The 27,499-nt window shown below is 37.8% G+C and overlaps 1 protein-coding gene across 2 annotated transcripts in view; it reads right to left on the bottom strand.

Moving 5' to 3' along the window:
• LOC110960438 (uncharacterized) overlaps positions 1–25,592 on the bottom strand; it is a 32,486-nt gene extending 6,894 nt beyond the window's left edge. Inside the window, exons 1-12 of one of the 2 annotated variants that reach the window (XM_051946218.1) lie at positions 25,362–25,592; positions 7,659–7,741; positions 6,982–7,062; positions 6,221–6,280; positions 4,827–4,994; positions 3,373–3,501; positions 2,157–2,202; positions 1,442–1,532; positions 1,183–1,324; positions 938–1,042; positions 650–737; positions 136–169 (exon numbers count right to left, since the gene is read on the bottom strand). In XM_051946218.1, the coding sequence (XP_051802178.1) occupies positions 136–169; positions 650–737; positions 938–1,042; positions 1,183–1,324; positions 1,442–1,532; positions 2,157–2,202; positions 3,373–3,501; positions 4,827–4,994; positions 6,221–6,280; positions 6,982–7,062; positions 7,659–7,741; positions 25,362–25,407 (1,073 nt within the window). In that variant the 5' untranslated portion in view covers positions 25,408–25,592. Of the gene's footprint in view, positions 1–135; positions 170–649; positions 738–937; positions 1,043–1,182; positions 1,325–1,441; positions 1,533–2,156; positions 2,203–3,372; positions 3,502–4,826; positions 4,995–6,220; positions 6,307–6,981; positions 7,063–7,658; positions 7,742–24,521; positions 24,788–25,361 lie in introns of those variants that run through there. The other variant, XM_051946219.1, reaches the window with a different exon arrangement.
• Between the last annotated feature and the right edge of the window lie 1,907 nt (positions 25,593–27,499).

Below are 27,499 nucleotides of genomic sequence, written 5' to 3'. Positions count from 1 at the left end.
GTTTCATGCCTGAAGCAAGTAGCAAGTTAGACATAAAAGTCCCCAAATATATTCCCCAAAGCACATTGTGTATTTCTGTAAAAAGTGTCAAGACAGTGGTGTGATAATGTGAGTTTCCTATTTCGAGTAACTTACCCACTCTGGTCCTGCTGAGACGTGTGCTTCAGTGCTAGAAGTTAGACGAGACAAGAAGAAATATGTTGTGACAAAACAATCAAAATGAAATGTAGTGAAAAATGGGTCAGTTCTGTGTTCTATAGTAAATGTCCTCTTTGTCTAGCTCTTCCATGGAAACTGTTCATCCAGTTAATAAACTTATTTTACAAATTGTTTATTTCTTGACTGCAATCATGAAGGCTTTAATACATTTACAGCTGATGATGGACGGTATGTGTTACTGCCCTCCATGTTCTAAAGTCTACAAGCTGCTATTTCTAACTTTTTGTCTTCGCAGTATGTCAATTATAATGAATTCATCATTGAAACTATGCATTTCTCTGCCCATTATTAATAAAGTAGCTCAAAATGTATATACTGTTGTCATTATGTATGGTAAATATTTCCAGCAAATTTCTGCTATTATTTCTGCTATTTAACAGTTGTGCACTGCCACACTGTGGACAGAATCGGTACTACATCTGGTTCTTACTTCTGGCCTCAGGTGAGGCAATGACTGCCTGAACAGTGATGTACTTCTCAAGCAACAGTCTACTCTGTTCTTCCTCAAAACCCGCTTCCTACAGCGAAAAAAACAAACAAAAAACTCAGATGGCAAGTTGTTTAAAACATATATGTGTGTTTTTTTCTGTTCAGTTGGACAACACAGATTAAAGGCATTGACTTCCTGCAGCTTTGGGTTCCATGTGCACGTACAAACTTGAACTGATGGCAGCTACAGAATAAACTGAGGCCTCTAGTCACCTGTGAAGCTCCTCACCTTGAGCTGGAGGACCCGGCAAGTAAAGAGTTTACTGGACGCTTCCTTACAGCGTTGATCCAACTTCAACACCTGCTCCATGGTCTTCTCTGCCTCACTGTAATGCTGTAAATGATACCAACTAGAAATGTTTGAGGGTATAAATTCTAGCTCATGATGTTACTCCACCTGGTGCAGGACAGGACATAGTTTGTACACTAATTTTTTTTTTTTTTTTTTTTAATGAAATGTATCACTATACTAACCTTTAACGCCATCAGAGCACAACCCTTGCGGAAATGTCCCTTCGGCCAATCAGGAGCCAGCTGAATGGACCTCTGAGCATCAGTTAAAGCAGAAAAATACTGCTCAAGACACCAGTAACAGTAAGATCGGTTTCCATAGAACCTTAGAGACAAAAAAAGAGACACAGACAGACTTTATTCAAGCTAAAGTGAACAAGGTGGTAGGATCCCGAGATGACAAAGTTAGTGTTACTAAGCTGGAGGTCAGAGGTCAACTCACCTGTGATCATTGGGGTCATAGTAAATAGCTGCTGTAAACATGTCCACTGCCTGGCTGTACCGGCCTCGCTCAAACATCTGAATGCCCTGCACTGGAAAATTGCACACACATTTTCCCTTTGAATGTCCCTATCAAAAAAATAGCTTTCTGACGAGCTGAAAAGCAGTTGTCGCATACTAAAGTTAACACGTTATTCACAAGCTACTTAATCAAATACTGAGGGTTCTGGTTCACTATTAATACATTTAAAATCTAAAAGGTTGGTATAATGTGGATGAAATATTAGCTGAGATAGTGCTTCTCCTGAAATTGACGTGACATTTTTCTGTGATGTGGGAACTACATAAAATCCATTCTCTATACACCGCTTAGTCCTCATTAGAGTCACGAGGGGCTGGAGCCTATCCCAGCTGACTTAGGGCGAAGGCAGAGCACACCCTGGACAGGTCGCCAGTCTGTCACAGGGCTACATATACAGACAAACAATCACACTCACATTCACACCTACGAACAATTTAGAGTTACCAATTAACCTTGGCATGTTTTTGGACTGTGGGAGGAAGCCGGAGAACCCGGAGAAAACCCACATATGCACAGGGAGAACATGCAGACTCCATAAAATTTTCCACATAAATCTGAAGCACTTGGATTTAATAAAACAATGTAATGCTGGAATCTTATGGTACATCTAAAGGACAGTTTATAAGTAAACTACCTGTCAGGGATTCGCCTCTCCTCTTCATTTCTTCTCTATTCTCCATCTGGAATTGTAAGTGACAGTTTTGGTCCTATAATGGTTTCACTGGTAGATCAATCAATCAATCAATTAATCAATCAACTTTATTATTTGTCCCTTGAAGGGCGATTTGTTTTGCAGCAGTTTAAACAAGCATTCCAGCAGGCAAACAATAAAAGACAAATTAAAAAGGAAAAACTACATAGAACAGTAAAAACGCAGTAGAAACTCAATAAAAATCATAAATAATAAATAAATGAAGACAATAAATATCACACAAAACATAAGACTAGCAGCAACTAGTGATTATGTTCATTTTGCTATTTTCTTATTTTATAAAAAAATAAATCACTGGGTCTGCCTTTAAGGCCATGCTGTTTCAATGAACCCTTAAAAAGACTCAAACATCTCGTGATAACTGCAGCGAGGATCACACTTAAACCATAACGTGTTTATGCTGCTGTAAACTGCACAGCGTTGTATAGACCAGTGGTTCATTTGAGTCAGGTGTGTTAGAGCAGGGAAGAATCTAAAACATGCAGAACATGGGGTCCTGAGGAACAGGGTTGAGAACCACTGGTATAGACTGATTATTGAACCCAAACCAGATTTTGATCAAACTGATCAGGCAGGTCTGTGAGAAATAAGGCGAGAGAACATTTTGTTAAGGTCTCAAATGCAGAACAAAAGCTCAAACTGTAATTCTTTCCTTACGGTGGTTTTAGCTGCAGAGAAAACAGGCAGCAGGAGCAACAAGTGTGAAACCTTAAGATGAAGTTTGTTTGTTTTATTACAGTCTGCTAAAGACATTTATAAGATTTTCCCATCAGGTAATAATGCTTAAACCCTGACACCATATGTATTTATTATTTATATCCATGTATGGTATGATTTGAACCATTTTTATGTGTTGAAAAGCAAAGATTGTGCTGTAAAGTGTGTATTTTTAACCTGGGTGGGATGATGCAACGATTCGCCTCTGAGCTCTGAGAAAGACTGCAGGCGCAGTCGAAACGTGTCAGCAAGGTAAACAAACTTGCCCTTACTAACTTTCTTGGCAAACAAGAACTGCTAATCTAATGATTTCACTAGTTTCCATTTGATCCATGAGAGAGAGTCCTTGAAAGAGGTCGGGGCACTGAGTGCAAACTGAACCGTAACAGTTTCATAATTGTAGTCTTTTGTGTTCGTCTACCTGGCTGCTCCTCGCCTCATTCTCCTTGTTCTCCCTTGAGATCTGTGTTGCTCTGTTCTTCAGGCCTTTCAGTTTGATACTGTTGGCAGCATTGGCCACAAATGCACTGCTGATATCCCACTCTGGCTCCTGAAACGGCAGAAAGAAACACAAAGTGCTCAACACGACAAACTCACAAAATGTAATTACAGTTCACTGAAACAGGCAACTGCTCCGACCAAATGCTGATTTGACCTAAACAGTTGTCAACGTCACAGCTCCATATCAATACATCTGTCTTATGACTAAGTATTTAAACAAATACAACCTCTGAGAAGTTCTGATGCAAACTAAGTCTTTTTACAGCAGAAAGGGGCTCAGCGTCTTACAAATGAACACTTCAGATGTTCACATTATGCTTACAAAAACCTAGATAAAACTAAATTTAAGGTTTAAGACTGACATTTTACAGCAAGCACCGACATGATGTGGAACTGTAATTTCTAAACGAGACTGAAATTTGTCCCCAGGATGTCTTTTTGCTGCTGTACAGAGCTCTTTTCATGCTGTGTTCACACTAAGCATTTTTGGAGCAGTTTATTGCCAATTTCTGCAGTTTGATTAGGTTCAGAGGAGCCAATCAGATGCAGCGGCTACAACATAACTGCATCAAGATATCTTTATATAGAGGTCTTGGTCCTCTTCCAAGGAAAGTGTGGCATGCCTCATTCAGCTTAATCCGCGTTTTTAACTAGTAAGAGATGGTCAAATATGGTAGAAGGTAGACAAGCTGGGTAACATTTTTTATTATTATTTTACAAAGTACAGAACACTCAAACTTTAGGACCAAAATTCCAAAACTTAAGAATGATATTTTACTTTCTTTTTTCTATTTGATTTTCATTTGCAAGCATCAGTCTGCTTGTAATTTAGCAATGTGAACAAAGCACAGTGCAAAATTCAAAGTGGAATTTTTCACCTTGGAGCAGACTAAGGAAAACTACACTGTTCAAGCATGCTAGGGTCCCCTACACAACTCACATCCCTGCAACACACAGGCTTTCAAAAGCTGTTTTTATGTGTTTGTGGAGCCAGACACCCTCCTGCCATGCACCTCGCCTCATTCGCCGTGTTCTCCCTTGATCTGTGTTGTTCTTTTCTTTTTGGCAGAATTATTAAACTGATATGATTTACTCCAGCCTAGGATCTTGGGGGCTGTGGTAAAAGTACTGCTCTTTTCACTGACTTCTTATTCCAGAGGTAGAAATAAGAGTGTATACCTTTTTTTTTTTTTAGCTGGGAAGGATAGACAACATCTTGCCCTTAAAGAGTATTCTGCAGGACTGCCAAACCATCAAGTTGCTCTGTTGCTTCGTAGGCATAAATACATGCTCACTAAATACTCTGTTTATTTATTATTCAGTGATGAATGATCTAGATGAAATACTAAGTATGCCAAAGTGGTTGAAACCCACCTCTTCTGACATCCTGTAGGGCAGCTGCCGGTTGTACTCTGCAGTCATGAGGGTGGAGACAGACTCTGGGTTGCATTTGTGTCTGGAATGAACCGCTGTCCATTGTTCCTCTCCTCTCAGCTCCTCCTCACTGTCACTCTCTGACCCCACTCCAGCCACTTCCTCCTCCTGTTAAATTATATTATTACGAAATGACTATAAAAGACAAGGTGACATACAGTGGCATCCAAAAGTGGGTGGCAACAAAAAAAACTTCTGTTGTAACATTTTTACAAATACTGTAACTTAGCTGCTTATATCAAGTGTTAATGCTAATTTTGTCATGATAGGTGAACGTTGAAAGCGTTAAAGGAGAGAAAATAGAATTCAGGCTGAAAAAACAGAAGTTTAAACTTCAACTGCATGTCAGCTATCTCCAAATTATCAAAACATCCATCTAAACTACCGTTCAAAAGTTTGGTGTCACTTAGAAATGTCCTTATTTTTGAAAGAAAAACATGTATTTTCCATGAAGTGACATTAAAATAATCAGAAATCCAGTCTAGACATTGTTAATGTGGTAAATGAATATTCTAGCTGGAAACGGCTGATTTTTAATACAATATTTACATAGGGGTACAGAGGAACATTTCCAGCAACCATCACTCCTGTGTTCTAATGCTTATAAAACGAAAAAAAGTATTTAAAATTCGCACAACATTTCAATTTAGCATCAAATGCATGATCAGATATTCACACACAGGTATATGTGTATATACACCGATCAGGCATAACATTATGACCACCTGCCTAATATTGTGTTGGTTCCCTTTATGTCATAATAAATGCTCTGAACCTGGACCTGGACCAGAGGACCTCTCAAGGTGTCCTATGGGGTCTGAACCAGGACGTTGACAGTGGATCCTTTGGGTACTCTGGGTTGTGTAGTGGAGCCTCTGGGAATCAAACTTGTTGATGTTTGATCATGATGAGGTCTAGGAAGTTTGGAGGTCAAATCAACGTCTTGGGCGACTGTCATATTCCCTAAGATGTTCCTGATTGTTTGATGTTTCTGTGATGTGGTGGGGTGCATTTTCCTGCCGAGATAGACCAGTGATTTTCGGGATTTCCATTTACACGAAGGAGTGTGTTTGTTCTGGGACATTTATTTTGGTGTCCAAGTCTCTTCAGCACGGAGGCCAAAATCCAAGGTTTTCCAGCAGAACACTACATAGAACCAACAATGTTATTCATTTCACCTGTCAGTGGTTTTAATGTTGTGGCTGATTGGTGTATAGACATTCATTTTACAGTAAAGGAGCTAAGATGTTGCAGCATTGAAACTGTAGGGCTTTGTATGTTAAAATAAAGAAATAATAGCTAAGGAGTTAATACAAATGTTCTTATGTTTGCACCTGCTCTGAAGCATCCCATGTCCTCTCCTTTCTCTCTAATTTCTTCCGCTGTTTCTGCCTCTGAAAGGAGAGCATGGATATGACGGCTGTGGGATGGTAAAGGAAAATGAATGGACACAAGAGTGGCAGCACATGTGCAATCAAGCATGTCAAAAGGGAGGAAACAGATGGATGTGGTAGGAAACATGGAAACACATGGAGACAGGTGGGCAGCAAATAAGAGTGTGGTTATGTATATGAGAATGTATGGAATGTAGCAGATACAGTCATTCTGATGAGAAGACATGAGCTGCAACACAGAAAACATACACTACCATTCAAAAGTTTGGGGTCACCCAGACAATTCCATGTTTTCCATGAAAACTCACACTTTCATTCATGTTCTAACATAACTGCACAAGGGTTTTCTAATCATCAATTAGCCTTTCAACACCATTAGCTAACACAATGTAGCATTAGAACACAGTGATGGTTGCTGGAAATGTTCCTCTGTACCTCTATGGAGATATTCCATTAAAAATCAGCCGTTTCCAGCTAGAATATTCATTTACCACATTAGCAATGTCTAGACTGTATTTATGATTCATTTAATGTTATCTTCATTGAAAAAAAACTGCCTTTCTTTTAAAAATAAGGTCATTTCTAAGTGACCCCAAACTTTTAAATGGTAGTGTATGTACTGTATATCCTTATACACTTCCATTCTGTCATACTACGAGTCATTAAATGTGCTGTTATGTCTGTTAGACTGTTTTATTTACTTTCCTTTTCGCTCTTCTCCTTTCAGCTCTCCTCCTTGTTCGCTCATCTTCATCCAAGTCCTCCTCATCGTTCAGAATGGCCTATCCGAGACACAGCAACACACACATCATGTAGTTACCTGACAGCTTTGTTTTTCAGGAGGCACAGTCACTTACTAACCAGAAATCCACGCATTTGCCTGCTATTTCTGGTCCTTTACTCAAGAAACGTGTAAATCAAGTGTGACTAAATTGCAACTCGTCTGATGATTTTCCCTTACTTGGTCACCTAAAACTTCTTTAAATTGCCCCTAAAAGTTCTTCTATGCAGGAAAACTCTGGCCTTAACATAAATAATACTTGTCAGGGTTATAGCTAAAAGACCTTAATCCAAGGAATGATTCAGAATGAGAGAAACCAATTTAACCAACTGCGTTTATCTCAATAAAGCACAGGATTCAGAGCTAGAGTCTAGTGGCCATACTATAGTATTTGATGGTGATGCCACATCTAAATACATTTATGTAAGCTTCAGAAATTTAAAAGTGTACATAAGAAAGCTGACCTACTGTTTGTCTTATAGTACACTAATAGTACTTTTAGTGTTTGTTTTTCGGGTAATCCACATGTTTTTACACATAAATCCAATGCATTTCTAAACTTTTCTATGACAAACACACCTAGTTGACATATCTTACTTGTGATGAGCTTTGTTTCTTTGTTCTCTCCATCCGGTCAGGAGTTCCATCCTGAACCTCCATCTCCTCCTGATCAGCCTCATCTGGAGATACACACAGATCGGGTTATTTTCATTACATTTGCATGTTGCTGTGAGCGAACGTGGCACAAGGCATGATATGGAACATCTGCTCTAGAGCTGTCTGTTTCGATGAAAACCTAAATGCACCTTTTTTATTACTGACATTAAACACTGTTTCTGTGTGTTTACGATGTGTGCCGACTCTAAACGCCTGATCTAAATTTCCCATGCAAAACGATGCACAGGTGATCTTGTGGCAGCTTCTGACTGGACAAGGCAAAGAGAGATAGAGAGTAAAAGACATTCAGCTCTATCAGCAACCATTAAGAGCAGTGATCGTAGGAGGTCGTGGTGATCGTACTGAAGCTCCTATGATCACCATGACCTGGACGACTGACAATCTACAGACATTAAGAGCAGTGGAACACCATTCCACCACAGATTTATTTATCACCTGGTATAAAATTTGGTGCAAAAAAACAGCCTTACAGCTACATTTGGTCAGTCTGATCAATCAGGCTGCACTAGAGCCATTAACTGGGAAACCAGCGAGGTATTTATGGATCTTTCACATCATTTAGCAACATATCCATTAAGGCAGGGGTGTCAAACATGCGGCCCACGGGCCAAAACCGGCCCCCAAAGGGTCCAATCAGGCCCGCGGGACGGCTTTGTAAAGTGTAAAAATTACAGAGAAGACATTAACTGCAAACTGTACATTTGTAAAACTGCAAATGTAAAATAATTTGCAGATCTTAAAGTTGTTAAGTTGTTAAGTTGTTTTGATCATAAAGTAAAATATTAGATTGTTTATTGTTCTTTACTCGTTTTGTGTGTCGTTTTTGTTGTTTTTTGTCTGACTTTTGTCATTTGTCTCATGTTTTTGTCGTTTTGTGTTTCCTTTTTGTCTCGCTTGTGTTTTTTGGCTTGTTTTATTATTTTGTGTTTTGTTTTATTTGTTGTTTTTTAATCTTTTTGTTGTTTTGTGTCCTTTGTCCATTTTTTATCACTTTGTGTCTCATTTTTGTAATATTTTGTTTCCTTTGTTGTTTTTTGTCTTTTTTGTCTGACTTTTTTCCATTTTAATTATAAAGTAAAATATTATGTGGTTGAGGTCCAGATAGCTGTGACTAAATGTTGTGTTCCTTTGTAGACACTCTGTGATCTGGAAGTTGTAATGTGAAAATGATAAACTGAGGCATAATGTTGTTGAAACTGATCTTGTTTTTCTTAATAAATTTCAGGTTGTTCATTATGTTTTGTAAAAAGATAATTCCTTAAATGTGAACATTTTCAGAACATACCTTTTTGCACTAAAACAAAGAAAAAAGTTGGAATTGTGGTTATTTATAGGCTATTATGCTCTGATTTTAGTGGTCCAGCCCACTTGAAATCAAATTGGCCCCTGAACTAAAATGAGTTTGACACCCTTACATTAAGGTGAGACTTCTGTAAATAGAGTAAAGTTTTCATGGGTGTTCACATGACCCCAGACGTGTGTGTGTCTGATTTGGAAAGAGGGGAATCCACAATCCTCCCATACCACACTGAAGACACTATGCCGGAAATATCTGAGGGACTCTAGACAGAAATAGTGCTTAAGTACCTAGAAGTATTCTGAAATATTCAACAGAGAAACGTTTCACTCTCGCTCATGTTTGACTGAATGTTATCCCACTGACAAAGACAACTTTTCAAATGACCATTTGACATGTTTATGGTAAAAACACAGTAAGGTTGTCTGAACTGGGACTAAACACTAAACTTTACTGTCCCCTGATGAATACTCACTTTACTGAAACAGATCACTTACCACGCACTCAAACCAGCAGCAGCGACAGACAAAACGGCCTGCAGTTTGTCATTTCAAATGGCAGCTGTGTTTGACATGCCACTGTCTATTTACAAGGCCATCCATGAATATGAACGAAGCATGGATGATTTCAGGGGTTCTAAGAGATCCATTTACAAACAAACCTTTAGCTGTTCTGAGAGAATCAATCAATCATTCAGACTTTTCTAACACTGTTTATATATACTACCGTTCAAAAGTTTGGGATAACCCAGACAATTTCAACAGCATTAGCTAACACAATGTAGCATTAGAACACAGGAGTGATGGTTGCTGGAAAAGTTGCTCTGTACTTCTATGTAAATATTCCATTAAAAATCAGCCCTTTCCAGCTAGAATAGTCATTTACCACATTAACAATGTCTAGACTGAGATTTCTGATTCATTTAATGTTATTTTCATTGAAAAAACTGCCTTTCTTTGAAAAACAAGGACATTTCTAAGTGACCCAAAACTTTTGAACGGTGGTGTATACAGAATGCAACGTAAACTGCTTTACAGAATAAAAATAACAACAAAAACTATAAAAACCAACAGTCCAACTCTTATTTGGCTCTTTCCATGAAAATCTGAATTTTTGCAGAACTTTGTTGTGTTTGTGAGAAGAAACTGCAATACAGAAATCTCTACAGTGTTTTTATCTGCAGCTTCAATTTGTACATAAAAACCTGATTAAAAATGCCATATACCTGTAAAACAATAAAATTCTTAATGTTTTTTGTTTGTTTGTTTGTTTGTTTGTTTGTTTGTTTGTTTGTTTGTTTGTTTGTTTGGCCGAGGGGAAAAACTGTATATGGATGAAAGCAAACTACCAAAAAATGCAATTGAAATAGAGGGGATATAAATCATAGACACTGCGTTTGTATGCCGACTGTAACATCGCTCAAACTGAATACAATATATGTAATATAGTAAACATAGAAATAAAATATATAGTTGGAGCTTCAAGAACCTAAATGAAGTCTAGCTGCTTCTACTGAAGTTGCAGCCCGATCTCACGAGGATTCGTGAAACTGTTACGTAAATTTTTGTTTCGGTTTCGTGCGCACCAACACGATTTCGTCATGTTTTTCGTGCCGCTCACCACGAAATGCGCACCAATGTATTTTAAACGGCGGACTTTTCGTGCCACCCAGAACGTATTTCAAACGAATGTGTGTATTATATTTTTAATGTAAAACCATGGCGAATCCAACGCTATATTTTGCATGACATCGTCCCTAAACATAACCCTAACCATAATCCTAACCATAACCTAACCATAACCTAACCATAAGCCGGTGGTACACTTACCAATTTGCATAGGAATTTCAAGAATGTCCAGCGGCCGGCGGCCGCAAACGCGATCACACAAGCAGTATACGCCGATGGACAGCTTAGATCGTCATGAATCCGCTGGTATAAACCACTTTCAGCTGTGATTACCACAGCGGGTTTCGTTGTGAGCAACACGAAAAACATTTCGTGGTGAGCGGCACGAAAAACATGACGAAATCGTGTTGGTGCGCACGAAAAAGAAACAAAAAATTTACGTAACAGTTTCACGAATCCCCGTGAGACCGTGTTGGAAGTTCCTAGGATATAAGATGGGCACAGTGTGGGATATTTTACACAGCCCGAGGAACAGTACAAGTTGCAACAGTATTGATTTTCTGATTATATGACTACTGTTCATGAAGACTTGGCAACAGCGGTAACATTACATGCTTTGAAAATATGTAGAAGCGTGGCAAGTAGCTCGAGTCACAAATGGTTTTAGAGGTTTTTCACAAGCAGGTTGACACAGGCTGAGTAAACAAAATACAATATGCAAACGACCTGGAGAGATTTCAGACGTGAAACTTTTACAGGACGCCTGCTAGTTGTCTTTGTCTCCATTCAGAAAAACGAGTATTGCTGACACTGTAGCTTAATGAAGAAAGATGAATTACCTAAAATAGGGATTGCCTCAATATACAGACTGATGTGTTGTGTTATGCCAAATGTCAACAAACTAATCATGGAATTGTTCCCCAGAGAAAGATAGAATCACGTTTTAGGTCAATAAAGTGAGTTGTATTCTGCCACAGAAGATTCTTGCAAGCTGTACTTGAGCTGGAAACATGTTTTCTCCTGCCCTTGGAGCGATAAAAGAGAAAACAAGCTGACAGATCAGGAGTTTAGTTGGAGAGCACACTGGAGAGAAAGTCTATTTCATGAAATTTCTTCTTATCTTATCACCCACCAGCAGAAACTGGTCTCATGAAGTGGAACATTTTTGAGTTTCAAGGTCAGGGATCTTTTTCCCGGCACGTAGCCACATCTTTACCTTAACCATTTTATTCTGGTGTTGTGTAAGACATTTAAGTCTGTGTGGAAAAGCAGAGCACCACAGTGTCTATCAAGTTCCTCTACTGTTTATACTATAGTTGTTGATATGTATGTGTTTTCGATCTTGCAAAAAAAATAGCTCAAAACAGCAAAGATAATCAAATACAAACCCTGTGTATAGTTTGACATCTTGCAACCGTGTGCCAAAGTAATGAAATGGCACTGATCTTAAGGCTGTTTCAGTTTTGCAAATAACAACACATGACAGCAATATGAAAAAATAAATGCTGTAAAAGGGAAAAAATCTGCACTCTGGAAGAATAGGTGGATGCTTCTAAATCATAATACAATCTTTGTTTCCTGACACTAAAAGAGTCACAAAGACGTCATGACTCTATGATGTAGCCTAAAGAGCTGAGGCTTCCACAGGAGACGACAAGTTGCACTGCTTTTATGTAATACAACTGCTGATACAGAAGACTAGGTTGCATGATCCTGATAAATGAAAGCCAGATAGTGGTTGAACAAAGTATGCTACATGGGCTCAGGCCAACATTTTTTACCCTCAAACACAAGATGATGACAGATGAAAGGCGAAGGCAGACAACTCTGTTCAGGAATAGAATAATTTTCATTGAGGCTGATATGAGACCATTTTCTGTGGTAGAAAACCCGGGATTTCGGCAACTCCTCCATACACTGGAACCGAAGTACACCATTCCGTCAGGTACCATTTTACATGCACAGTGGTCCCGAACCTTTATAAAGAGTCGAAGACTAAAGTTTGCACTTTTTTTGCACTCTGTATTGACAGAGTAGTACTTTGGTTACAGTTTTGCACATATTGTTTACACATTGAAAAAAGAAATATTTATTTTTATTTGTAAAAAGAAGGTCAACAGTTAAAAGCTCATGCTTCAGTCATGCATGGATGTAAGTTACAAAACATTTCAAAACGCTCGGGCATCTGTTTGTGACTGTCAAATAAAAAAAACTCTTTGTCCAGTTATATATTTTGTCATTTTAGTTTTCTTAAAGTCATGTGAAAATATCGTCTCGTTCTCGTGAGCTGAGTGTGTCGTCACACCCCTAATTCGGACACATTGTTTCGGGAAGCTTTTTAGAAGAGGCTTAATTTTAGTAATTTGATTATAAATGCAATCGATACTTGAAATGGTGTGTTCTCCCTGAAGCATTCTGCTTCATTCAGACTTATTCAAAACAAGCTAACTGAGGAGCGCTTCCACAATGAACAAGCATGTTGAGATAATCCATGGAGGTCTTATTGGTTTGAAATATTTACTCAGCAGATTAAACACCATGGAAACTTCCACTTCATCTGTGAAAGACAACAAAAAAAAGCACTTGCCAGATTTCTACATACAGATTGCTATTTGCATGTGAGCTCTTGCATAATCTGCAAAATGTCAACATTTGCTCAGCTTTCCTCGGTACTTTAGGATTCAATAAACACAGTGGGTTGTATCTAAAGTACAGTTCTACAATTCTACAATTTCACTTAGCTTTTATCCAAAGCGACGTATATCTGAAAGTAGATACAACACAAGCAAGGATCTAGTCAGGAGAAAACAACCTGGGTAAGAGCCATAAAACAAAAACAGTAAGACTAAAAGGTCTTAATTTCTGTCTTTGAGTTCAACCACACAAGTGGAAAAAGGGTGGAAATACTAAAGAACAGGCCGTGTATCACAAACCATGTGCCAGTGTTTGATATTAAAACCACATGCTGGGAAATCAGGGTCTCAAGGCTGCTGGACAGTGTAGCCTAAACAGTTCCTTTCCCTGTTTTAACCCTTAGATGCACGGCTGACCACACTCTTGCATAAATGGGTCAAAAATGACCCGTATAAGAATCAATGTATTTTTATGTCATTTTGGTACAGAATAATCATTAGTATTACTGTTTGTATTATATTTCTGTCCACACCAGAATGATTTCATATTTGAAATACGTTTATTTTTCACTTTATAACAGATTTTGAACATTTTAATGATTGAAAAATGAGAATAGTACACAGAACAGCAGCAGAAGAAGTCAACATCCATTTTGTTGACATTTTTCCACTCTTTTCCTCCAGCTGTTGCTGCCAGGCGTAAACTAACCGTGACGTCACCCGTTGGTTTCAACGCCGAGAAAATGAAGCCCGGATTTTGCTACTTCCTGGTCGCTGTTTTGGATTTTTTGGAGCCAGTGACGTAAAAAGCGTCATCAAACAGACTGGACCGGTAGAGCACCGAGGGGCAGGATTGGCTGAAGACTCTCTTATCCCGCCCACGTTTTACCGCAGACGCTTCTGTTGCTGTCTATCAAGCATAGCCACGCCCCCTGGCTCCGCCAACTTTAACGATTTATTTAAAATTCAGTATTGATTTATTTTAAGATCGGCCACCTGATCTCTCATTTTGACCATGAAAACTAACGGGAAAAAAATCCTGAGCTGTAGAAAATCAGTCCATCAAATTTTATTTTTTCCAAAAATGAATTGGGGTCTATGGAGCAAAAGCTTTTTGGAGCCAACCCGAGCGGACGGCGTGATATTGCAAGTTTTTGACACTTCCGGATGGGCTTCAATTCTGGAGCCAGATGCTACGTCCACTAAATATACAGTCTATGGTTGCTGCTCTCCGTCCCTCCAAGTTTGTGCATCACCTCTTGTATGACATTATCAGTAATAAAGAGCTTGGGGTAGTAATACAAATATTACAATTTCTTTAAAAGTATAAAAGGCAGGTTAAAAAATTTAATGGAATTGTATCAAAAACATGCTTTTTGAGGAATATGTTGGAATATGAAATGCTAAAAACTTTTCATGCAAAGATATTAAAGGAAATCGACCTCACCTGGTCATTTTTGATCAACTTATGCATCTAAGGTTTAAACACACACGAACACATGCACACATTAACTCAGACAGCGCAGTACATCTTACAGTAAAGCGATGGAATTCCATCCACTGGAATGCTAGAGGAGTTTTAATAAAAGAAACAAAGCAATGGTAAGCAGGACAAGTTTGGAACACAGCGAGGGTGCTTGTGAAAGATCATTCTCAAATAGAAGAAGATTCTTGTCTTTGCTTTCTCAAAGCCTGCAGTGTTTTTCCACCTCCATCCTCACATCCTGGCTAATGATTGCTGTGACCGTGATGTCAGTGGATGACAGCCTAAAAATAGCCAAACCAAATATAATGGAATTTCTGTGTGAAATTTCCCTTTATGTAAAATCTGCCTTTTTTCTGTCGAGGTTAATGCAATGTTTCATCATCGGTTAACAGAAAATTTTTCAGCTACTGATTAATAATTTATGGTGTGTGAAAATGCCCAACTTTTAAAAGGATTAGACGAGATTAAATAGCATTTTAGGACCCTAGCTCTTAGAAATCTGGCAGGTCTATACGTTGTTTCTGAGGATGTCCACAGCCCCCATGCATGTTCAGAATCACCAGTCACATACGATAAAAATTGCTTAAAGGTTTGCTGACTTTGTACCAAAATATGGTTTAACCCAGTGAACCCCAAGTACAGTGGGTACCACAACTCTTCCTAGACCTGGCCGTCCAGCCAAACTGAGCAATTGTGGGAGAAGAGCCTTTGTGAGAGAGGTAAAGAAGAACCCAAAGATCACTGTGGCTGAGCTCCAGAGATGCAGATAGGAGAAAGTTCCACAAAGTCAACTATCACTGCAGCCCTCCACCAGTCGGGGCTTTATGGCAGAGTGGCCCGACGGAAACCTCTCCTCAGTGCAGACACATGAAAGCCCGCATAGAGTTTGCCAAAAAACACATGAAGGACTCCCAGACTATGAGGAATAAGATTGTCTGGTCTGATGAGACCAAGATGGAACTTTTTGGTGTTAATTCTAAGCAGTATGTGTGGAGAAAACCAGGCACTGCTCATCACCTGCCCAATACAATCCCTACAGTGAAACATGGTGGTGGGAGCATCATGTTGTGGGGGTGTTTTTCAGCTGCAGGGACAGGACGACTGGTTGCAATTGAAGGAAAGATGAATGCAGCCAAGGACAGAGATATCCTGGAGCACAGTGTCCTTGAATGAAATCCAGGGTTAAAAAAAATGCCCACAAATTCTGTCAACGCAGTCTTCTAGTATGTTATTGGCTTCTTCTTAAATGTGATATGAGTTGAAATGCATTACTGCACGAAAAAGGTTGTGCATGTAGTTCAGATGATTAATATCTTTGATTTTGTAATGACTGAATAATTTTTCATATTTAGAATGACATTGCTCCACAACTTGTTCACAGAAATGTCCTAGAGGCTTCTGGTGTCGATCAATGAATTCAGGCACATGTCTTGTTAACACATGTACCTTTGTTGTGATGGACAAATTGAAACTTTGGTAGCAAGTTGCAAAGTTTGCCACCTTGTCCTTGAAAGACGCATCCAAGGTGTAACCAAAACATAAATTCATTGCTTCCTGCAATGCAACAAAGCATTTGTGAAAGGGCTGAAGCTCTTCTGGTAACATATTCTGCAACATGTCTGAGTTTTGCAGGAGTCTAGAGCATTCGTTGCCCTCAAAGCACTGACCGTGGGTACTCCTCTTTGATAATAAACAGAGCTTTTGAACTACATGCATAACCTTTTTTTGTGCAGTAATGCATTTCAACTCATACCACATTTAAGAATTGTTGATTTAGTTTAAGGATTTTCAGGCAAGTATGTTCTGAAGTTTTGTATAGTATAAGCCTATATAGGGATATATTACCTGGCAGGTAAGAAAGTGTGTAACACATTGTTTTATTAAGGTAGTTTAGGCTTTAGTTGCTTAAATATAATACCAATGCATGCACCTTTGCAAAGAAAAGTATAAGAATGAGTAACAAACCGTTCTTGTTTGAGGCAAATGGGTTTATGGTGTGATAAGTAAATTTACTAGTATTTGAATTTGCCACAGATTTAGTTATCACAAATTTGCAATGGGGTCCTCAACAATGACCATTTACTGATGTATCCTTTTTCAGTTTTGAAAGTACTATATCACTTTTGGAAAGATATATGTGAAGTATTACCTGACTTTTTCTTAGAGAAATGTGACAAATCTGCAGTGTGATATACCGAAATCGAAAAATTCAATTTTTGCAACATTTTGCAAACCGATGATTTAGATCTTGTGCTCAAATTGAAGTCAAGAACATATACTAAAAGACTGCGTTGACAGAATTTGTGGGCATTTTTTTTAACCCTGGACTTCATTCAAGGATACTGTGGGAGGAAAACCTCAGAGTGCTCAGGACCTCAGATTTGGCCGAAGGTTCACCTTTCAACAGGACAATGACCCTAAGCACACAGCTAAAATACAAAGCTGCTGAAACTAGCTGAAAAGGGTGCTTCTACTCAATACTGAGCTCAGGGTCTGAATACTTATGACCATGGGATATTTCAGTTTTTCTTTTTTAATAAATTTGCAAAAATTTCTGCATTTCTGTTTTTTCTGTCAAGATGGGGTGCTGAGTGTACATTAATGAGAAATGAAATGAACTTTTTTGATTTTGGCAAATGGCTGCAATGACACAGAGAGTGAAAAATTTCAAGGGGTCTGAATACTTTCCGTACCCACTGTAGTTTTGGGCTGTTATGGTAAATGGTTGTATTTATATAGCGCTTTTATCCAAAGCGCTTTACATGATACGTCACATTCACCCATTCACACACTGATGGTGGAAGCTGCCATGCAAGGCACTAACCACACTGTCTTGCCACTTTTTACCCTAATTTTTCACTGCAATATGAAGTCCCATAACTCTACTGAAACAGACAGAATTAATGCATGAAAATGTTATGTCACAAAGCCTTTTTTTAAAAAAAGAGTAGAATTTCTTTGATCATTTATTTTATTAAAAATGACAAAACTTGAAATCAACATGTACAACATTCTTCCCACAGATGCTACCGGTACTGGAAAACAAAGGTTGCTTCACATGAAATTAAATATTTCACCTGGTACATTTTAAAACCTCTACAAAACAGACATTTTATGCAATGAAGATGTTTCACCATGCTGAATGTATCTTCCAACATCTCACTCCTCTATGGACCATTTCTGAGCCATGCTGCATTTATTTTGTTGATCAAATATATTTAATTTTCCTCTCAGTCTCTCTAATTTGTTTCATTACCCGTTTCCTCTCTGGTCTGTGTGAACACAGCCTGTTGTTCAGCCAAACAGTCAGAATCTTTGTTGCATGACTGCTGGTTGCAGTAAGTCAATAATGGCACCACAGACAGAAGTTTTTGATTTTTACATGATCCACTTCATGCAAACAGATTATTTGTGGCAACTTTTTAAATAAGAATTAAAATGATTTTTGATAAAATATCATGATTTTTAGCTGTAATTTGGTTGATTTTTGATTAAAAATCTGCAAATCCTTTCGGTTTATACAATTTCTGGCTTTGATAAATAGTTGTGCAATACACGGGGTCCTCAACTTTCAGCGTTTCGTTTTGTCAGAACTGGTTACATTGAACTAGTTGGCAAGCAAAGCGGATAAATATGTCATCAAGTTGCGCTATAAGCGAGACGGGAGCGAGACTGTCCAAGGACAGGGTATGATCAAACGGTAGGAAACTCACACTAATGTGAAACAAACCTAATTTATATCCAGGAGAAATTGATGGCAGGAACGGCAGATTGTGTTTAGGATGTAGGCGTTTGTTTAACCAGGAAATGAAATAACTTCAGCTCTCAAATCCATGGTGCAGGCAGCAAAGGCCAATGTTTGAAAGATGCTGTTTTATTGTTAATAAAGCTGTGATAATGGATGTCACTCTGTGGGAGGAACACAACAGCTTCTAAGGAGGTCACCAGTTTTAAGGCTGGACCAACTGTAATGGAAACCTACTTTCCAGAAGAAACCAATTATCATTTCCACAGACATTCTTTACTTCATCAGAGCATCCTGTACATCATTTTGCCAATTGCACAACTACTCACTGACAGGATTGGCGTTATAAGAATGAAGAGCAGAGACCGTTTTCTCAGAGTAAACACAATATTGATATTTTTAGAATTTTAAAAGAAATCAAAAAATTGATAAACTGTCCAAATTTAAATTTCTTTACACAGCCAAAATCACATTTCAGTTTCTTTTCAGTTACTGACTGGCATAGAGTATGCACACATACAAAGACATGTTGTTTGGGGGTGGAGAAAACATCAGGAACATGGGCCGTGCTCTCTGAATAAAAGATTTTTGCTTTATGGAGGGAAGTGTGGTCAAACAATGAAGTCAGCTGTAATAATATTGTTCCTTACTTAAATAAAGCAGGTTTTCACAGCTTTTAGTTGGGGGATCATGTTCTGATATTACTTAGTGTAGTATTCTGCTTTACACTATTGATGTAGCACTGAAAGGGTGACAGAAATGCACTTTTTTTAGCTATAATTCAACCTGTGTTACATCCACTACTGCTCAAAAGTTTGGGGTCACTGAGAAATGTCCTTTTTTCTCAAAGAAAAGTATTTTGTTTCAGTGAAGATAACAATCAGAAATACAGTCTAGACATTGTTAACGTGGTAATGACTGATTTTTAATAGAATATCTCCATAGGGGTACAGAGGAACATTTCCAGCAACCATCACTCCTGTGTTCTAATGCTACATTGTGTTAGCTGATGGTGTTGAAAGGCTCATTGATTAGATTGATTAGAACACCCTTGTGCAGTTATGTTAACACATGAATAAAAGTGTGAGTTTTCATGGAAAACATGAAATGGTCTGGGTGACCCCAAACTTTTGAATAATAGTGTAGATACAGGTTATTTCCACTCAGGGTTGACCATAAACTTAAAGTTGCCATTGTGTGAACCAGTTTCTTTACATTCTTGTGGAGTTGATGCACAACTCGTTTGTCAGTCAAATATTTTTGGTTGGGTTTCCGAGCTGTTGCCAGTTGAGTCTAAATACATTAAGCATCAACACAAGTTAGATCTGATCAAATGAATTTGTTGTATCACAAAGTAATGCAAATCATAACAGTAGCCAAAAATGTAAAACGCTGTAAAAATAAAAGGCTATACTATGAACTGTGCAGCATCCACCTTTGCAAATTAGGGGGAAATTTTCTTTCCTGGACATGGATCTTGCTTGGAAAGCTCAACTTGCAGAAAGAGATGAGCAAAATCAGCAGATGACCCACAATGTCTCTGTTAGGGTCTTCAACACACCTGAGATTAAACTCACATTTGTTTTTCTTTTCACCCACATCATAACAGATATGTATATTTGAGTGGGACAGATGAGCACCTTCAGAATAATCAGCCGGAACTCGTGAATTGGATGTTAATCGGAATGCTCTTCACACAACAGAAACTGCTCAAAGCCCCAAGCCCTTTTTGTCTCCATTTCCAATACTTCATCTCAGGATATCTGCCAATATGGAGTAACAATCCATTAGGAGTGCTTTTTTTTTTGCCTTTAATTAAAATCTGTAAGGGCAGCTGGTGGTCAAATGGTCAAAACACAAAGCTGTGACATCATTGTTGCATATTTTACTTGTTTCTCTTGTCTCTAAATAGTCAAAAAAAAATAAGTTTTACAAAAATTAGTAAAAAGAATATTGATATACTAAATTAATCTGGCAAATTTTTATGTAACTCACAGATTACTGATGTTGACCCAGTGAAAAAATCTTGGTGAAACCTGGAAATATAAGAATAAAATCTAATAAAAAAGCTTTTAATATCAATCTGTCATGTCAAAGCAGAAACCATATAATCAAGACTGTGATCTTTACTCCACATTCAGCAATCCCTAACCTCTCCTATCCTTTACGTAGAGCACAATCCAACAAAAAGGTGAAACAAACATTGAATAAGAACAGTTTTAACAATGATTAATTATAAAGCATTAACTACAACATCCCACAAAATATCATGCTAGTAGTTTTAGCAACACTAGAAGCAGTGTCAACCCCAGCTCACTGCAGAACACATACTATAAATACACTCTAAGAAACTTCCCTGTCAATTTACAGTGAAGAGCTGGCAGCTAAAGTTCTACAACAACAGTTTGTTTTACAGTACATTACTGTCAGTAATGTGGTGTCATTATACTGTTATTTTACTGTTTGTACTGTAATCTTTATAAACAGCTTATTACTGTAAAATGGATATCAGAGAATGTGATATGACTCACTTCAGAATTGGAGGACATTTTACATCACACCCATCAAATCTCAAATAATCCTCGTACAAAATACTAAAACATGCAGTTGTTGTGTAAATGTACTTGTCCTGAGACCAAAAAAAGGAGAAAAGAATGGTTGAAAATATTTTTAAAATGCCAAATGAGGCTGGAGTTCCCCTTAAAATGACATTTTTCTCTTGTTCCACCCCCCTGATGACCAAATTCAATCTCAAATAAAACAGTTCAGATTAAATTTAAATCTATTTTTTGTATTATTTTTATTTCATTGATGTCTCTGGTAATTGTGTGAAAAAAATGTAATCAACTTTATATTTTAAATAGTTAATGTGTGTCCCACAACAACCCTGTTAGCATAACCTTTCTAGCAGGTAGAAGAAGAAAACAGTGAATCATATGAAACACTGGAATTAACATCATCAAACAGTTTCCAAAAGAATGAGGAGAGCAAATCTATGTCCTCTCTTCTATTTTTCATTTTATCGTAACATTGTCAGCCTTCATTGAATGTCTCACTCTACCTCATATTATCAGGATCAGACTCATTCTTTTCTTGACTTTTGGGCATTAATTGTCTGACCTCTTGGTCAGCAGTAACAGCTAGCTAAATATCTAGCTTCTACTGCTGAGAAAAAGCTAACATTAGCATGGATTAGCAACCCTGTTACTGTGATTAGAGTAGGGTTAGCAAACAACAAATAAAACATGGAAGAAAAATGATACCATTGATGTGTAAGCTGAGCCAATCAAGACTTTGATAGTTTATTACCTATTATTGATGAATATGGAGCAGAAAATTGTAAAGGAAAATGTTTATTTTTCAAAAAATGTTGACACATTGCCAACAATCTGTATAAAAATTGCATATCACACTTTAGGTACCCTGCCTTCAGAATCGGTCTTTCATAACTCATGATCATGTTCAATAAACACCAAATCAAGGGACAAACCTGGAATTCCAAAATTGAGACACCCAGACTGAAGTATATTTAACTGAACCCAACACAGTACTGAGACTCGTTGTATTAAAATGACTGGGCTTTTCTTTAGTGAAAGTGAGGTCCTGTGCAGAGAAATGTTGTGGGTTTACATGAGGTCTCACTCAGAGTCCATGAGTCTTTCTTATAAGGGAGAGCACATGGGGATTCACAGTTGGTGCCTTTTTCTGGAGCTGCTTCTCCGACTTCTTGGACATCAGCCTCTCCTGGCTGACCTTTGCTCCCCTCTCAGGGTTGATACCAACAAAGCACCTACAATGAAATGACAAGGAAAGGATATATTAGGTGTGACAGGCAAATATCCCTTGAGCTTAATATAGTACCCCGTCATATTCATCAAAGAAAAAAACAGAAAACTAAAATTGTTAAGCAAAACAGAGGCTTCCACTTAACTAAGAGCTATCTAGTTCAGTACACATTTAAATAAAAAGTATGTCAGCAGTTTGCATAACAAGCAAATTACCTTTCCTAAGTTGAGAGAGAAGCAAGAAGTCACATCCTACAAACCTTTATCTAAAACTTGAAATAACCCAACTACAACAGGTCAATTGCAGCCGAGTACCTTACATTTAAATTACACTAAAGAGAGAGATACCTAACTTAATCTAGTTGGGTTAGGTTGCTACGAAGTTCATTTCTCTGGTCCGGTTTGAAAGAAAGACTTGGGGTGTTTCTTTCTTTGTAAACTCTGCATTCAAAGCAGAGTATGCTAGTCAGGTAACAGTGCAGGGAAACATTAGCTTTCATCTAGCAACCAAAGCGGAGTATGCTAGCTAATTAACAATGTGGAGAAACATTAGCATTCATGCTAGCAACTCATGGCTAATACAAAGCAGTGGTTATATTTATGTTAAATTCTCAGAAAATAAAATAGACCTGACAGAATTAAAAGTAAGGCTGACTTTGATTAAAAAATAAATCACAGTTACCTTGTTTAGTGAACCACTGGAGCGGAATGGATTAGCTTCAGGTGTTCAGAGCTGGAAGGTCATGCAGAGTCGGCCGAAACCTTCCTTTTCTCCCAATAGACCTTATTGCAATGACGTCAGAGTCTGGGACACGTGACCATACCTTCCTTAGCAACGCACGCCGCCATTTTAAGAGGGGGCAACAAAGTCATTAGCAACCACGATTTGACTGTCGAAACCGCGGAGTTTTGACCAGGAGAACAATGTCTGCTGATTATTTCGGAAATCTTGAGCCAAAAGCCAAGGTACGGTATCAAGAAAAATTAGAACTCGTTGGTTTGCAGTCATGTCCGTACCAAATTCCTCTGGTTTCATGGGAAAACGACCCTACTACGTGGCCAGATCTTCAATGGCACTCCATTTACGAGTACCTTATCAACAGCCCAGGCATCCACACAATGGAGAAGATGAAGACTTATAAAAGCCTGGACTCATACGTTTTCTTTGAGGTATGCTTATATTTATACGTTTTTGTGCATACAGGTCAATGTCAGAATGATAAATGACTTGTAAGATAGGGCTACACCAGCTCCGCTATGCTAAGCTAATGTTAAGCAAACGGGGTGAGCCATTACACCTTTTAATTTCAAGTGGAAGTAGTGTCTGTATATTAGTTAGATGTGCATTATCAAAACTAAGAGTCAGATACCTGTAAATGAGCTCTACCCACCCTAGGCCCAAGGGTATGAGGTGCTAACAATAATGAGGACAATGCTGCTGATTACAGCATAGTAGTTAGCAGAACGAAAGGGAGGAGAGAAGGGAGACTTGTTTGTTCAGTATTGAGTTTAGGAGTGTTTAACAATAGCAGTGTGAGTAGAAAGACCCTTGACTTTTTGTGGGAAGCACAGCTAGCACTAGCCTAAGCATCGCGAGGTGCATTTCCTTGAAAACGACCTATTCGTGGAGTATATATCGACTTCAAGACATGTTTTGGACAAAATATGTTACTGGCTTGTTTCGTCTGGATGTCCAAGGTTGGATTATGGCCGTTTTTTGTGGAATATTTTCATCTGTGTGTAATAATGAACCCGGAAATGTGAGTCGCGCTGTGTACGTTGAAGCCGTGTATAGAGAATGGATGATGGATATTCGTTGTTTGTCGGACAAATGTGTTTATATTACCTGCTGTGGTAATCACATCTGAAAGTGGTTTATACCGGCGGATTCATGAGAATCTAAGCTTTCCATCGGCGTATAGTGTTTGTATAATCGCGTTTGTAGTTTCAGACATTTACCAAATTGCTTATGCAGATTATACAAACACTATACGCCGATGGAAAGCTTAGATTCATGAGAATCTAAGCTTTCCATCGGCGTATAGTGTTTGTATAATCGCGTTTGCAGTTTCAGACATTTACCAAATTGCTTATGCAGATCTCAAAGTGTACCGCGGGCGGGACACTAAAGCGCAATGGGTTAAGCTTATTAATTAATAATTTCAGAAAATCAGTTAAGGGGTAATAATTTCATGAAACACAACATACCATTGACGAAATGCTGACTGCAAACATAGGACCATTTTGACTGTGGGCTCCATGTGGTTCCATTATTGTTAATCCGCATCAATGCTTTGAGCCATAAAGTCCTTTTCTGGCCCTTTTCAGTCGGAATCCTGTAAAAAGAAATGTTCTTGTTGCTCCGTGAGTGAGAACTACAGCCAAAAACAGCGCAGGTTTTGGGCATATCTGCTTTTGGTCGTTCAAATCGGGAGGCAAACATGGGAAAGTAATGGTCGTCAAGGCAAAAGCATACCCCTCTTAAAATGGCGGAATCGAGTTGCTAGGGGCGGTGACCGGCGGTGACATTCGATGATGACGTTTCGGAAAAAGGTCTATTCTTCCCCCAGTAATAAGTAAAATTGCTGATACATAATATTTTATTCTTATTTCTTCATTTCTTTGTGTTGATTCTGTGCTAGTAAGTAATGCGTGGGAAGATTTCCTGAGAGGAGTAACAGTTTAACCCGAGCCTGAAAAATACTGTGACCTGTGTAAGACTGTAAAGTAGCTTGCTATTAATATTTTGTTATTTAAAAATACAGGAATTATCAGTATTCAGCTTTATTTACAAAGAACTGTATATTACTGTACAAAATGTGCTGTATTTTTTAGTCCAACACTATGTTATCATGTAAATGCATTTCTTCAGCAGAGCTACTTGTGCTTTCAAAACTGGAAGCTAAACTCCAATACCAGCATTATTATTATCATTATTATTATTATTATTATTATTATTATTATTATTATCATTATTATTATTATTATTATTATCATTAATAGCAACAATTGAAAAACCAAAACGTGCTCTCTGGCAGACCTACTCACCGCCTCCTAAGCCCAGCAGCCGGCAGATGTCTCTGGTGAACTTCATCAGGTTTTACCGTCCAAACTTTTTCGTCCACGCTCGGAATACAATAAAATAAAACTAAATAAAGGCTCGCAACGGACGAAACGACACGATCGAGCCGTCATTTAGCGCTGACAGACTGTCGGTTCGCCAGTTGAGCCTCCTCCTATCCGCCGGTCATCTGTCGAACTCACTGCCGTTAGCACCAATCGCACTTCCGGCTGTTTGGCTTTCCACAATAAAACAATGACGGGCACAAATTGAATATGTCGGGTCATCAAAATAAAAGACTAAAATTAGCTTTCTTCAGTCAAGATTTAATATAAATTGTCTTCTGTTTCATGTTATTCTTTTCTCATTTCTTTAATTTTGGTAACAGTGCTCATTTCTTACTATAGCATCCTAATAAGGCAGTCTAAAAAAAAACAAGGTGGGTAAAAGTAGGCTTACTGTTGTTCCACATTTTAGATCTAATTTATCCAAACCATGATTCCAAACCAGTATTCCATATCCCTTATTTGCATTCTGGAAATATGCATAAGCTATTTCTTCCTATTTTGGCTAAGAGTTTTGTGTTGTTGTTGTTGTTGTTGTTTTTTACAGATATTGTGAGCAATGGCAAATAAATAAAATTAAGAGAAAAGAAAGTCAATACTAAAGCAGAATTGGAAGTGTGAAAATGCAGAAAATGTCAGAAAAAAATTACACTGTTCTTTTCCCAGCTGTGTACATCGTTGCAAGTAAACAAAATTACTTTAAAAAATAAACAACGCCAAAAATTATCCAAATATTATCAAAAACATAACCAAAACTAGTCTAAAATGGCTAAATTCATCTAAAACTCATAAAATTTGTCCAAAATGAGTTCAAAACAAAATAAAGTCTGTCCCAAATTACTGCATGTCCAAAATTAGAATTACTATTAGTCCAAAACATTAGTCCAAAACATGCAAATAGAAGAAAGAAGGTGAAAAAAATCATGTCCTTTTGTGCACTGTTCTGCTTCTAGCTGCACAAATCCTTGCAAATACACAAAATTTGACTCAAAATGTGACCACAGTAACATAAGTCTTGTAAAAAATTACCCAAAAATAGTTCAAAATCACTAGAACTTTTCTAAAATTCCTAGTTTGTATAAATTGTGTCCTAAATTTGGTGAAATCCATCCAGAATTGCATACGTTTATCCAAAATTGATACAAACTGACAGAAAATTCTCTAAAATGACTGAAATGTGGCCAAAATAAAGTTAATTTGTGTCCTTAATAACTGCAACATTCTCAAAATGAGCCTAAAATGACATAAATCTTGTTTGTCTAAATGTCTCAAATGAATAAAACATAGCGAAAACTCTTAAATGTGTCAGAAATTAAGTGAAATCTGTCCAAAATGACCTAAGCTTGTCCAAAATGAATGATCAGTATAGATATACAAATAATGGTGTAAACATGATGCGTATTATGAGAAAAATGTGTCCAAATGATTCACATATACATTTTTTTAAGAAGGTAAGATATATGCAAAAATGAAAAAAAAAACAACAATGCAATGATTGTTGGTGTTTCTAAATATCACCATGAATTGCAGGAAGAAGTGCAGACTGATGTGTTTGTCCACTGGGTGGTACTTTTGCTCCATGTTTCACAGATAAGCAGCAGTCTTAGCCATTGAACATCAGCACTGGTATTTAAATCTGTTGCATTGTTTTCATAAAGATAATATCAGAGGGTGGTGACAGTGGAGGTGCTACAATAATGCTGGACATTTACTGTCATCTTTTATGGCTGATTAATGTCATGTTGCAGTGATGGACTCTGCACATAATTTACATGTCTTAAATTATAGTTTTCAATCATTTATGGTATGCTCTAGTTTGTATAAAGACTTAAATAGAATAGAAGACTTTTATTGTCAATGTCACACCTTTATTAGTCCCATATATTTAATGAAAAGAATCAAAATCAGTCAATGAGCTGAACATGTTCTTCTGTACCCTTATGTAGATATTCCATTAAAAATCAGCCGTTTCCACCCAGAATAGTTATTTCCCACATTAACAATGTCGACACTGTATTTTTTTGATTCATTTAATGTTATCTTCATTGAGAAAAAACGGT

This window comes from Acanthochromis polyacanthus, chromosome 3, assembly GCF_021347895.1.
Source record: "Acanthochromis polyacanthus isolate Apoly-LR-REF ecotype Palm Island chromosome 3, KAUST_Apoly_ChrSc, whole genome shotgun sequence".
NCBI classification, from domain to species: Eukaryota; Metazoa; Chordata; class Actinopteri; family Pomacentridae; genus Acanthochromis; species Acanthochromis polyacanthus.
The sequence above is the reverse complement of the archived record's forward strand: the minus strand, read 5'-3'. Positions and strand labels throughout refer to the sequence as shown.